The 14,543-nt window shown below is 33.3% G+C and overlaps 1 protein-coding gene and 1 pseudogene across 1 annotated transcript; both read left to right on the top strand.

The window, feature by feature from the left end:
* Positions 1–324: 324 nt before the first annotated feature.
* On the top strand, positions 325–3,997 carry LOC129299751 (probable plastid-lipid-associated protein 4, chloroplastic). The gene is made up of 6 exons (XM_054938219.1): positions 325–666; positions 1,561–1,674; positions 1,887–1,982; positions 2,069–2,143; positions 2,653–2,720; positions 3,507–3,997. Exons 1-6 carry the CDS (start codon positions 340–342, stop codon positions 3,577–3,579), a joined length of 753 nt encoding a protein of 250 aa, XP_054794194.1. The 5' UTR covers positions 325–339; the 3' UTR covers positions 3,580–3,997.
* Positions 3,998–9,803: 5,806 nt separating this feature from the next.
* On the top strand, positions 9,804–14,266 carry LOC129299753 (pentatricopeptide repeat-containing protein At1g10910, chloroplastic-like; annotated as a pseudogene).
* The last annotated feature ends 277 nt before the right edge of the window (positions 14,267–14,543 follow it).

Genomic DNA, 14,543 nt, shown 5'->3' with positions numbered 1-14,543 from the left:
GCCAACTTTAACTAGGACTATATCTCTGGCATCTAATATGCATTTAAATTTTAATATAGAATTTGAAATTTTATTTAAATTTCAAATAGATTTATTTCAATATTATAATTTAAAATTTTTTATATTATTCATGTAAAAAATCTAAAATTTATAAATTTTAATGTGGAATTGTAAATTTTAATTTTTAAACTAAATTTTCTCATCCAAACGCAATTCATGTGAATTGTCTTTGGGGGGAGGGGGGGTTGTCCCTCACGTGCCTTTTAACAAGTGAAATATTTATAATTACTTACGATTACATCTTTCTATAATTAATAACGAAGTGTCGCCAAGAACGCAATGTCAATGGCCTTATCCTTTCCTCTGGTTCTTCCAGTTCTCAACCCCACTCCACTCGACAATTCCCCCCCAAAATATCTCCATTTACATTCAGAACCTTCTTCTGCGACCCCTCGCTTCTGTGACAACGAAACCAGCCATTATGGCTCCATCTCGAGGGCTTCTTCTTCGGCATCGCAAAAATGGAGAACAAGAGTCTCCTTCTTTCCTGCTTTCTTGAAGAAGGGCAAAGACGCTGAGGATCTCAAGGACGAGCTTCTCGAAGCCATTGCGCCGCTAGATCGAGGGGCTGATGCTACCCCTGAAGACCAGCAAAGAGTTGATCAGGTGGGTTTCGCTTTAGGGTTCATCTATTTGGTATGCTCTGTTTTATGCACCGCAATGATAAGGGAATTGATTGTGGAAATTTCTACTAACTTGGACATTGTTGTGAATTTCTAATTTTGTTGATCCTCTGGATTCTGGAAGATGGAAGGTGTTTCTCTTCTTAGGATGGAGTCACAGCGGCAGCATGTTATGCCAACCATTAGTTCGAAGTCACAAGAATCCTTTTGTTGATAAACTAAATATGAGAAATAACAGCATAATCCTCAAAATTGAAACATCGCAATAAACTCTTTATTAATACAAGTTTTAAATTCTTTCATTAAAACAAAAATTAAATTCTTAAAATGACGTTTCTATCAATCTACATTTTGTCATCTCTCATGATTTGGCCACTTTCACAGGGTAGTTGGCAGGCAGCAATAAACAGTACTCTTTCACTTGGTTTTTTCAATAAATTTGCCAAATGCCAAAGTTCTGCCCTAAACAGAAAGTACCTTAACAGAAGGAGAGAGAGATTAGCGAGAAGTTTCACACTCTCACTGAGAATCAGCTGATGTAGTTGGGTGTTAAAAATATTATTGATATTGATTATTGATTTCTTTTGTTAAAAATATAGCTTATTAGAAAATATATTCACTGAAATTTTAATTCTCTGTTTTTTTTTTTTCTCGTGTTGAAAGCCATTAGCTTAGTTTACTCTAAATTTTATATAATATTAGTGCTTCTATTTATTATAGTATTTTTTATTCAAATTTCATTTTTAAATTAAATTTATTAAACTTAAATTATATTATCTTAAAAAGTTTGACTATGATTATTTCCCAGTGCAGTGGTATTAATTTCACACGATTATGCCATTTTTATTCTTGATAGTTGGAATTTATTTCTAAATAGATTGCACGCAAACTTGAAGCAGTTAATCCAACAAAGGAGCCTCTGAAATCTAATCTACTTGATGGAAAATGGGAGCTTATATACACTACCTCAAGGTCAATTTTGCAAACCCAGGTAAACATTGTCTATGTCCTGAATCTGAGTTATAGTTATATAATAGGCAAGAAAAATTCACATAAAGGCTTGTCCTTTATGCATAGATGGGAAAGCTAGAACTTGTTACTTTCACTGATGCCTTCCTTTTTGAATTTTTCCACCATTTTTTCAAGTCACAGTGATTTTTGCTTGCAAATATTGCACTAACTTTGTAATTAATGCATTGACAGAGGCCAAAGATTTTGAGATCAAGGACAAATTATCAAGCAATCAATGCGGATATTCTCAGGGCCCAAAATATGGAGTCTTGGCCATTCTTTAACCAGGTGAGGCATTTTGAAGATGAATAGTTGTTAGAAATTTTTGCGGTTCCCTCATATTTCTCTTAAAAATAAAAGATAATATTTTGCAGGTTACAGCGGATTTAACACCTCTGAATGCAAGAAAAGTGGCTGTCCAATTTGATACTTTCAAAATTGCGGGCTTTGTAAGTGTTCTTGAGTCTCAATGGTTACTTTGTATCCTGTGTCTACTATTTAGGAGTGAAATGTATTAGCTAATTATTGAACAAGCTCCAAGGAAGCCCATGCACAAATTGTGTTATCTCCTTTTAGAGCAAGTTGAATATTCTGTTTAAATTTTTGTATATCTTGGTATTTATAACCCTAATGATTAATATAGATGAATGCTATGCATAAATTAAGTATAAAGTGAAACTAGATATTTTTCGTTGTTTGACGCAAATGACAGATGATAGTTTAATTTTTTGGAGGATTGCATTTATTTTTTTTAGAATTTCAACTCTGTTGAGCTGTGTAGAATGAGTTGTGTGGAAAAAGATTGAAAGAATAAAAAGAATTGCACGAAGCTTGAGATGAGTCACACTATTCATGACTTGTGAATAATGTAGATCTATATAGATTTAATGTGGATTGATGTTGGTATTGACATTGAATTTTTATTAATGATACCTGTTGTCATGCTGTACGCATGCAGATACCTGTTAAGGCACCTGGAAGAGCCCGGGGTGAATTGGAAATAACATATTTAGATGAAGAGCTACGGTGAGTTATGTGCCATATTTTATTTGATACATTTTCAACATTTCATTCACGTCCAGGTTTCTTTTCCATTGAAATATATATTCATTGACAAGTCAGAAACCTCTTGAGGTGCAAGGAGTTAAAGTTCTTCTTTTGAAACATGAATTCTCCTATATGTATAGACAAACACTAAACCTTGGTTACCTTGCTTCACCTCCACTTTGAATCGATGGGATTTTAAAGTTTTAATCTTATGAGATATCATGTTCATGCGAGAAGATGGACTTGTTGCACTAATCCCTATACGTGGATGTGAGATTCTTGAGTAATATTCACTTCAGAGTATTATTCTTGACTCTTAAATTCCACAGCTATGATCCTCCCTCATCAATATATCAATTATCAATATCAGTATCAATATCAATATATAATATAAAATCTTTAGGAAGTCATATGAATAGTATGGTTCATTTCAGATTTTTTGTAATGCATGGGCCAACAACTTAAGCTACTTCCAGCCATATTTCACATACTAATAAAAGTAGTTTTTTCCTTCCATGAAAAAATGACATATCTTTTCTTTTTTGCCTTTAACCCCTTAATTATGAAAATTGAGAAGAATGGTTTCGTCGGATTATATTTCTCTCTCATACCTAGATTAATTAATATAATGATAATTTTGAAAAGTATCAAGTATCATATATTTTGGACCAAACTTTAACTGGGGAAAGATGTCTTGCAATTTAGTCCGGAAGCAGGGTATCAAATAGAAGTATTAATTGTTTTTCCCCCTGCATCATATGACAGGATATCAAGAGGTGACAAAGGAAACTTGTTCATACTGAAAATGGTTGATCCATCATACCGGGTTCCTGTATAAATATGAAGCATTATCAGTACTTGTGGCTCACGTCGCTCTTTTCACTGGCCTCAAAACTGAATCATTGATTCCTGAGGAAGAGATTTATGTTCAAACTTTATAGGCCTCGTGGTTTAGTGTAAGTATGACATTCTGTTTTGTTCTTTTCCGTTGAAGGTATTAAATAAACTAGTTAAAAGTGGGGAGTTAATCAGTTGCGTCTCTGCTGTGGTTTTCTTCCCTGGAGACTTCGGCTTTAGAGGAATGTATGTACTTTGGCTCAGAGAAAATGGTTATATTGACATGATTTTTGTGCATATATATGTAATAATAAAAAAATGAGTCTGAAAGTGTAATGCTATCATGCAAGGACTTTGTAACTTCAGTCCCTATTATCAATAGTAGATGTGACAGTATAATTCACAGTTCTGCATGTAAACTTAGCGTGTGGTTTTCGATTTGTTAAAAGTTAGTTTGATAAAAGTTTATTTGATAAAAATTAATTTGGTGAAAGTTAGTTGTTGTAATGAAATTTGTGTTTGAATGTGTTTTTTCAAAAGCAGTTTGGTAAATTAAAATTGTTTAGATTACTAATTTTTATTATACAAATATAATATATTAACAATGTTTTAAAAATGTGAAATAAATTTAAATAATATAAAATTTAAAATGTCAAATAATAAGAAAAAAATGTAAAATTTAATTTTAAAAAAATTATGTAACAAATAGTTAAACGTTGGTTAATATTAAATAGTTACTAGATTAACGGTTCGATTTATAATATACAATCTGATCTCTAATAAAATCTTAAATTTTATTTATCTCTCTTTTAAAAGTTACGTTTGAAATTGCACTTGAAATTGTTGATAAAAATTCATGCTCATCATTATTATCGTTAGCATTAACTATATTTTCATCCTCAAAATGTTTAAAGTTGGAATCAGTTATAGATTTTCTTCTAATAAAATTATGTATAGCCATTGTTGTATCAACCATACGAACTTGTATCACAAATGAATAGCTAGGCATGTGTTGTAAGATTGTGAATCTGTTTTTCAAATCCTGAAAATCCTTTTAATCGTGGTCTTTAAACTTGAATAATAATAATTGAAAATCTCATTATTGTTTGCAAATTCAGATGAACACTTGAAACCTGGGAGGTGATATTTATGAGATCTATAAGGACCTAAATATTTATGTGGCATTGGATAGCAGACATCTAATAAATAATATTTATTTACCAATAAAAAAATAGAAATTATAAGATCTTAAAAAATATTGAAAAAATTATTTTAAATTAGATAAATATAAAATATATCTTAGGGTAGATGTGGACATTTCATGTTCAGACTTATGAGTGCATAGTCAAACGAACGAGCATCATGAGTAGTCCCTTCTCATCCAGCCATGATATAAGTTTAACACACATCCCAATCACATTCAGCTATTATATTTTGTATTGGAATACCTTTCCTTCCAATATATTCCCCTTCTCTTCAACATTGACCATGCATGAAATATGTGTTCCATTAATTGCTCCAGTAGTATCTTTAAAGGATGGCTAATATTGCAGATCGCCTAAAATTTTTGGATGAATATTTTGAAAAGTGCAATCTTTTGGTTGAATATATTCTTTTGCTAGCTTCTCACAAGCATGCAATACATTTCTAAAATGTTTGTGAATAGTCTCTGCTGAATGTTGAAATCGTTCTTGTGCCATCCTATTCCCTACCCTATGCCCAACAATATTTAAAAACATACCAACCATTTCATGAATCCTTGTTCTTCCGGTTGGATGTAAACCATGCTACGCCAGTTCATCACAAAGTTGAAGAAAAACATCTTTTTCTATGCGAAACATGTCATAACAATGCTAAGGATGCCCTTGCAAAATTTCTTGCACCCATGCATGACCTAATTGTGAATTGGTTCTACAAGGCTCTTTCAATAAAGTTGTTCAATAATTAGATACTATTGCAGTGATAGCCTCAACCTTATTGTCTTTCGCATGTATAAGTAATTGTAGTAAGCGAGATTGCATACTTTCATTCATAAAAACTGCATAGCATAATTAAACAATCATTATACTATTGTTCATAACTTGACATTAAAAGCACATAAAACAAGAGTCAAATAACACAGTCAGTTTCAAAACAAGTTAACAATATAAACAGTACTAACTAGATTTTAAATATTGAGAAGGCAAGCTAGGATTGATTTAATCTGCTTTTTTGCCCAAGCATTTCAAATAGGCCATTAATGCTCTTTTATTATCTTTAAGTCTAATATACATGTCCCTTGCGGTCTTATCTAGCAAGGCCATAGCATATTATCCAAGAAGCGCCTCATCACAAGCAATCTCCTCGATTCCATAAAGTTTCTTTGCAACATCCACCACATTTTGATCAACTAGTTTTGTTCCACCCTCTATGAAATTAAGAATTGACGTCAGTGTTGACACCCTATCCTTTTTGTGTGGACACCAATTGACTCACTGAATCAACTATCACAGTTGCAAGATGTTTTTCCTTCTTGTTTTAACCACTTTCACCTCTCTTTCTCTTGCTCTCCGAATTAATATCACCACTGTATGCATTGTTCAAGTTGACCTGCCAAATTTTCGAGAGAGCTCCTTTACTAATGTTTCTTATGTCATCACTATCTTTTGATCCTTCGGTCAAATCCAATTGAGGCCTATATACATCTTGTGGGCCATCAACCACAAGTGTCCACATGTAAGTGCCCTGTGTTGCAACTGGCTGGAACAACTATGTCAATTTTTGTACATATGGAAGTGGTCTATGTTTGAATTTTCTGTACTCAAGATCCTTCTGCACATTTACAAGAACTGAGTTTAATATTTACAAAATAAAGCATCAAATATGTAGCATGCCATATATAATTTTATACCTTAATCTTTTAATTCCACCACTCATCCGATGCTGATATAGTATTGTTTTCACTATCCATCCCAAGCTAGTCTCTTTGTTTAGCAATTTGTTCCATATATTTTAGTCTTTCCTCAAATTGCCCCATTTGTTTTTCAACTGCTTTTTATCATAGCTTCTAGAGCTCAAAGCCTTTACATTCATTTTTTCTAACTTGTTGGAGAGTTAATTTGATGAACAGTTCGGTCTCTTCGGTAGTCCACAATGCCTTCTCTTTACTCATATTTACTATCAAAATATTACATTCTCAATAATTAATTAACATAAATTAGACCTATATATCGACCCACATTTAACAAGAAACAAAGCAACTATTAATTAATTAAGTAAAACCATCTAATGTTCATTTATGAAACCAAACCAAAACCCATAATTCAACATTGGTTTGAGCAAAAAAAAAACTTTGAAATACACACATAAACACACAGAATTGAGACTGATTGAGTGCAAGAAATCTTATAGACACGCACACAATCACACATTTCTAAGAGAAGGATCAAAACTCAGAAAAATTCAACATTGGTTTGAGCAAAAGCAAACTTGGAAATACACACATAAAACACATAAAATTAAACACTGATTGAGTGCAAGAAATCTTAGAAACACACACACAATCACACATTTCCAAAAGAAGGATCAAAACCCAGAATAATTCACCACTGATTGAGCACAAGAAAACTTTAAAACATACACGTTCTCAGGAAAAGAGATCAAAACCCATAATTAATCAATCATTGGTTATAAGAAAATTTCGAAACATACACACAGAGCATAACGAAATAATGCAAGAGCTGAAAACAGAACCAAGCTACTAATGTTCAGATTCACAACATTCCGGTTCCTATTCATTGAGTATAAGAAAAGTTTAAAACATACACATAGAGCAAAACTAGCTTCTTCAACGTTCAGATTTGCAATGTTCAAATTCTCTCAGAAGCTCTCAAGTTTTGGATTAGCAATACAAGCGGAAGAAACGGGTGAAATAGAGCAGAACTACCTTCAACGGAACAAAATAGAGCATAATTGGATCTGGAGAAAAAAATCAGACAACCACCGATTGAAGATATAGGCCATATATTTTCATATATTCATCCAAAACAGAGGACCACCATTTTCGATGTAGTAAAGAATGGTTGGATGACATCATACCTTTAGATAGAAGAGCAAATCGGGGAGGAGGTCAGAGCATCCGAGTCGAGTTTCGAGCATCCGAGTCCAATTTAACAGGTCTCAGGTGTTTTCTTGTTTGTTAGCTTTGCAATGTCGTCCAAGACCCAGAACAAGCTCGATTTGTGAGCTACAAATGAAAAAATGGCCACTAGAATGGTGAGGAAAGATGACAGAACGAGATCACAAGCTTAGGGAAAGAAGAATGGTCTCAAATATGTTACTAGATGGTGGGGAGAGACGAAGGAGAGAAGGACTAGAGTCACCGGAGATATGGAGGAGAGACGGTGGACTGACGGAGGAGTAAGGCAAACGAGACGAGCAACACACAAAGAAGCGAGAATGAAGATAGGTTTTGGAACATGCACATGAGCTTGAGTAGGAGGAAAAGACAAACATGAGGGGAGGGGTATCATGGTCATTTTAAAATAATAGGTATCAATAATAATGCATCTTCCTTCAACTGACTTTCCAAAAGCTACTCATATGAGCTTTTTAAATTTTTTCATTTCAGCCTATCTGAAAAGCACATTTGAGAAGTCAGTTTTATTATCATGAATTATCCCCAAACAATATTTAATTTCTTCAAAGTGAAAAGTAGCTTTTTGAATGTAAAAAGTGAAAAAACCAAACACATCCTAAATAGTTAGATGATTATTATCCACTCCCCCCTCCTCCCTCCCAAAAAAAAAAATGAACCAATATCAAATATTAAAGAAAGAAAAAGTAGGTAAAGAATCTCTAAAATATTATTTAGCACGGCATGTAGTTTTTTTAAATGATCAACAATAACGTAACAAGTCCATATGCATTTACACTGACATGAATCCTTTGCTGTTCAAAAATAATACTTGTCTCACCCTATGATATCTGACGATTTAATTTATTTTGTCTCATCATGCAGATTTTCGTGTATTAAAAAAATGTTGTCTCTGTGCTATCTTTTCAGTAAATTAGAATGACAAAGCAATTAAAGGGTGATTATAAGATGTAATCAACATGGTGTAATTTACATAAATTAGTTGGAAAAAAAAAATGAAGTAACTCCGTCAACACCCAGAGACGACTAAAACTTGTAATTTCATTTATACCAATAAAGAAGTTTTGGGGCGTGTCATAGAGCCCTAATCCCAAGTAATAAAAACAAATTTCAATGAAGTTTCACTTAATCTAGAATGATATAAAGAATTGCATTTATTTGACTATTTACATTTAACAAAAATAGAAAATGAATCAAATATAACAATTTGGCAATCTTCAAATTCTCTTCAAATCTTTAAAAAATTGTCAAATTCTCAAATATCTTTCAAATCTCGTCTATTCTTTGTTTTTGACAAAAGTGTTGATCCTATCATATGTATTAATAATCCATTACTTTTGCCTTGAATTATCAAAAATAATGGTGCTACTAAACGAACGATTTCAAGTTTATGTTTATGCACAAGTGGGGATTGCTTGCAGAGGGCAACGCCTAATTGGGTGTCAAAATCAATATCAATGTAACATATAAGACCAAACTAAGAAATACTAATTTTTCATGCCAAGTACGATATACTGCTACTTGTCTCCGACCTTATTGTGTTGTACTTTTATTTTGATTACAAGCAGTAGGATGCAGGATCAACTTGCGATCTGGCGCTAGCAAGGGCAAGCAATGTGTCACTAGGCTATAAAGTCATTAACTTGTTTTGTACTGTTTTTTTTTTTTATTTTATCATTAGGTACCTTGGAAAATATCCTCGCCATGCAGGATTATTATTACCTTTTGTTGCTTTAACATATTTATTTAACGAGGTTGTATATTCTAAAACTCAAACTTAAAACCTTACAATAAGTTGATTTAGTTTTTTTGACCAATTGAACCAAGCAGCACTTGGTTTTTGTACTATTTTAAAAATGCATATTTTTCCAATCATGCATCTTGAAGGATTATCCTACATGTTACTTTTGGGTGATATTATTTTGGGTACAAAAAAATCGATAGTTCGTGAAGCTCAGTTAGGCTTAGAAAACTATTGTGGGCTTCGAAGCCCAATTTCAAGCCCAACTCAAAATATTTGGGCCTCATTCAGCCCCACTAACGGCTTAGAGTTCGATCTTATCAGCGAGCAGTTTGACTTGGATCGAATGCAACTCGCTCTCAATCCTGTGTCTCTGCCTCTTTGGAGGAGAGGTGGAAATGGAGATATCAGTCCTGGGAGTTGGATTACAGCATGGTATTATAGCCTTTCGTTGTCCGCCATTTTCTGCATCAAACTCTTCTTCATCTCCTTCCGCCACAAGAACAGTTCGTTTTCACTGTAGCTTATCATCAACAGCGCTTACTGGGGAAATAGCTCGAACCAGCGATGGCGAACTACCCAGTGGTAGAACCACAATGGAAGTTCAAAGGGGATCTTCAAAGCCCCGCACAGCAAGACAAGCTGCAATGGTTGAAGTCCAGCAGTCTTGTGATTTGGACTCAACTCTTGCGAGGTATTTAACTATACTTCTACCTTATGCAAGGGAGTTGCAGGTCATGGTGCTGCGTCTTCACTGGATTAATTTTTGAACGAGTATCTTTTTCTTTTACTTGAGTTTGGTGAGTGGTGTAAATTATAGAGTGATCCAATGTGGGGTTCAGTAATGGCTTTTTAAATAGGTTTCAACGAATAAATTGCTGTTTATTCTTTTGAATCCGGGCAAGAAGTTAGAATGGTATACTAAATTAGTGGACATGGAAGGGTTTGTTGAGTTGAGTTGATTGTCTTATAGTGCGCGCATCTCTATACTCTATACCATAAACTTTTACTTGGTGGAGTTGTACTAAATTAATCTTTGCAGAGAGCTTATTCCTTTTTTTTTTAATAAGATTTTAAAGACGTTAGGTAGTGCTTTCTTTGTTTTTCTTTTTAAGTCCATCATGCAAATTTGAGCGACGGCTATTTCTTAATTTGCTTTCTTTATTCCAAATTAAGCTGTATTTTGAATATGGTTGGAAGGGGGACTGGAAATACGGTAGAGATTGGCATTTGATTACACTGATTAAACTTTAAAGTCATGCATTTTAATTTTTAGTTTTTGGTTATGTCTTCTATTCTTCTATGAGTACGCATGTCTGAATTGATGATACATCAAATTTTACCGTCGGAAAAAAGTGAAAGATGCTAGTTATTGTATTACATACGATAGGGAAGCATATAGACATAAAGGAAGCTTTATTGATTTCATTATCCTCAAAGATGGAGGCCATAGCGAGCCAGCTGTATGTTTTTACTTTTTACTTTTAAATGATTTTACAGTATCTAATTTTTTAAAAGTGATAAAATATCTGGACAATTACATTCCAATTTTTTTAAGATGGCCATTGTCTTTTGTTTTTTTTAAGAAATATGGTTGTATTCATGCTGGTTGCTTGACCTCCTTTGGCAATGAGCAATTGCTTCAGTGTTTTAAGTGCATTGAATTGAAATGATACTTGCAAAATGTAGTGGCGTATATCCTTTTTCCCCTCTTTTTCAATGTATGGTCGGCATGGTGATGTCTATCATGGCGAAGCTCATGCCTCTTGGCTACTTTTTGTGTGAGTCGAGCTTATGCTTTGTTCCTTAAACTCACTGTTATTTTGATTCTCAGAACAGGAGAGCTATTGAAAGTGCAAGACCTAAATGCCATTTTACGTAACTTTGGGCAGCTTAACAGATTACAAGACATTTCTCAGGTACTTATACTTCCAAATTGTATTTGATACATACTCGGTCAGTGATCCTTAAATCATCTAACTACTTTAAATTGGTTTTTGGAATGAAAATAATCATTTGTCTTTGATACATATTGCCCAAGAGTAAAAGAAGTAGCAAGAAATGGGAAATGAGATAGAAAAGGTGGTGATGTACATGCACTGACCAATCATACATGCATGGTTACATCTAGAGTGTAATTTGCCCTTCCTGTAATTTTTTCATAATTTTAATACCTTGTCCAATAATTGCAGCTCTTTGCATGGATGCAAGAAAACAGGAAGCTGAATGCATTATCTTATATCAGTTTCATGAGGTTTATGGGGAATAATCTTGATGCTGCAAAGGTTGTGGGTATATACAATAGCATTCATGATGAAGTAGCCAAGACCAATGTGTATCTATGTAATTCTGTTCTCAGTTTTCTAATACGGAAAGGCAAGTTTGATAGCAGTGTAAAACTGTTTGAGAAGATGAAAGAAGATGGTCTAATACCTGATGTTGTTACATATAGTACGGTATGTGATTCTAAACCTTTAGAGTCCGTCATAGTATTGGTGTAAATGAACTTGTTTGTGATATGTGGAGTCATATGTTGATCCTCTACCATCATCTTTTGATAAAGTTTTGTTTCAAGTTCATTTTCCCTCATCTGTGTATTAGTTACTAGGCATGGAATAGATTACAAGTTTCTATCCTCTCAACTAGAAGAGACTCGATAGTACAACGTATATTGTTTCCATAGAACCTATATCATAGACTACAGATGTATTATTCATGCTCTTTCTCTATCTCTAGGTCTATAGAAACATGCACAAATCTGAAGTCTTATGTATTTGACTTATTATTCTCAATTTATTTTTCATGTTAAGTATTTATCTTTTTTGTTTTGTTTTTGGTACGCATGCCTATAAATAAGCTTATCAGTCATTGTTGTGTGAAGTAGCAAACAGTCTGGAGATGTTGATTGTGTTTAATGGTTGTAGATTTGCACCACTAACTCATGATTTCTATTTTGTTTGTTGCTATCTTATCATTGCTGTTATCCTTAGCTGCTGGCAGGTTGCATTAGGGTCAAAGATGGATATTCTAAAGCACTGGAGCTCATTCAGGACTTGAAACTCAAAAGGCTGCGAATGGATGATGTAATTTATGGGGCAATTCTTGCGGTGTGCGCTTCCAATAGTAAATGGGAAGAAGCAGAATTCTATTTTAAGCAGATGAAGGATGAAGGCCTCTCTCCAAATGTTTATCATTATAGCTCTTTGCTTAATGCTTATTCAGTTTCTGGAGGACTACAAAAAGGCTCATGAATTGGTTCAAGATATGACATCTGCAGGGTTAGTACCTAACAAGGTTTGTTTTCTTGTTATTGATCTTTTACAGGATTCCATATCATTTGTCCTTGTATTTACCTTCCTTTTTGCTCTATTGAAAATCTGCCATCTATCTGCTATGTAAGCAAAAGCTGGTGGCTAATCAAAAGATGTAAAAGTATAAAATATATACAAGCCTGTTGAGATACTAATACATATACAGGTGAAGTAAAAACACTCCATTGTCCTAAAATGTAAGTCACTTTTAACTACGTTACACAAACCAATGAAGGTTTTTAAAGTTTGTTAGACATCTTGAACTTTTCAAAAACTACCTCAATCTTCCACAATTACTCTTATTAAATTGTAATATCTTATTAATGATATCTCTTAAGATCTCTCATCATTAGGGGTAAATTTGGAAAGTAAGCATTCAATGCTCACAACATTCTTAAAATGACTTACATTTTGAGTTTCTCAAATCTTCTAAAATTTGATTTACCTTTTCAGACTGAGTATGTAGCAACTTACTAAACCTTAAAACCTTAATTTGAATTTGATTTGCCTTTGAAATATTACAATGAACTTCAACAACAATGTAGCTAAAAATCAAGTTTACTATATATATATATATATATGAACTTTTGCTTGCTTGACAGTCTTTTTCTCCATGCCACAACTCATAATATGCAGAGGAAGGAATTGTAAATATTTTTAATAAACATATATTTGGCTATTCCCCACAGAGATAGACATCTTTCCAAATTTGCTATTGATCCTTTACTTTTTCAGTGAAAAGAAAAATCCCTGATATATTTGCTGTGTTTTTTTCTAGCATTATTTTCTATAGCAATCCTTCTCTGAATTTTATTGATATTGTAAAAATTAATTGCAGGTCATTTTGACAACTCTACTGAAGGTATATGTTAGAGGAGGCCTATTTGAGAAGTCCAGAGAGTTATTAACAGAACTGGAATCTCTGGGCTATGCTGAGGATGAGGTAATAAGGGTTTCTGAAAAATAAGAAGAGTTGATTGCTTTATTTGAGTCTGACAGTTTACCAAATTATTCTATATTGTCTGTACATCTTAGCACTGTTACTGCTTAGTTGATGTCGTGAGATTTAGATATTAATTAATAGTTTATAATTAATATATTCTTCTTTGAACCCTTTTCTTTCTCAATGTTTTCTCACTTAACAAGTGCAAATGTATATATGCAGATGCCCTACTGTTTATTGATAGATGGCCTTGCTAAGGCTGGACAACTGCAAGAAGCTAAACTACTGTTTGATGAAATGAGAAAAAAGCATGTCAGATCTGGTAAGTGTTCTTTTGGAGTTTGATCTTTGGCAAAAACAATTTCTTAAATAAATTATGATTTTTTTTAGTTGATTGTTCTGAAGGAAGGAAGGGATCCTATGGATTTTCAAGAGTTATTACCACAGACTGTTGCGTGTAAATTTGTAATTTTGAATCGCCAAAGATCCATGTTAACTGGGTCTTTGTCCTAATGGCATTGGTACATTGGGAAAACTCATTTTCTTCGCCCCCTTATCTTCTTCTATGGTCAAATATGATTAATGAAATTTAGCTTCTGATGGAGCCCTCTATTCTAATAAGCTTTAAACAAGCATAAACCAGAAACTACACCACAAATGGGGACTGAAAATTACTATTACCGAATAGCAAAGTTGGATTACAGCGAAATAAGGAACTGAAAATACGACGTACTGAAACAAAAACAGCACAAAATACACTCCACCAAACAACAGTCACAAAATATAAGTCACTCACTTACAAACATACACTAAGCAGAAGATAAAATGATGAAGA

This window comes from Prosopis cineraria, unplaced genomic scaffold (assembly GCF_029017545.1).
Source record: "Prosopis cineraria cultivar Desert tree isolate PC_DT_omini unplaced genomic scaffold, ASM2901754v1 PC1284, whole genome shotgun sequence".
In the NCBI taxonomy this organism is placed as follows: domain Eukaryota; kingdom Viridiplantae; phylum Streptophyta; class Magnoliopsida; order Fabales; family Fabaceae; genus Prosopis; species Prosopis cineraria.
The sequence above is the reverse complement of the archived record's forward strand: the minus strand, read 5'-3'. Positions and strand labels throughout refer to the sequence as shown.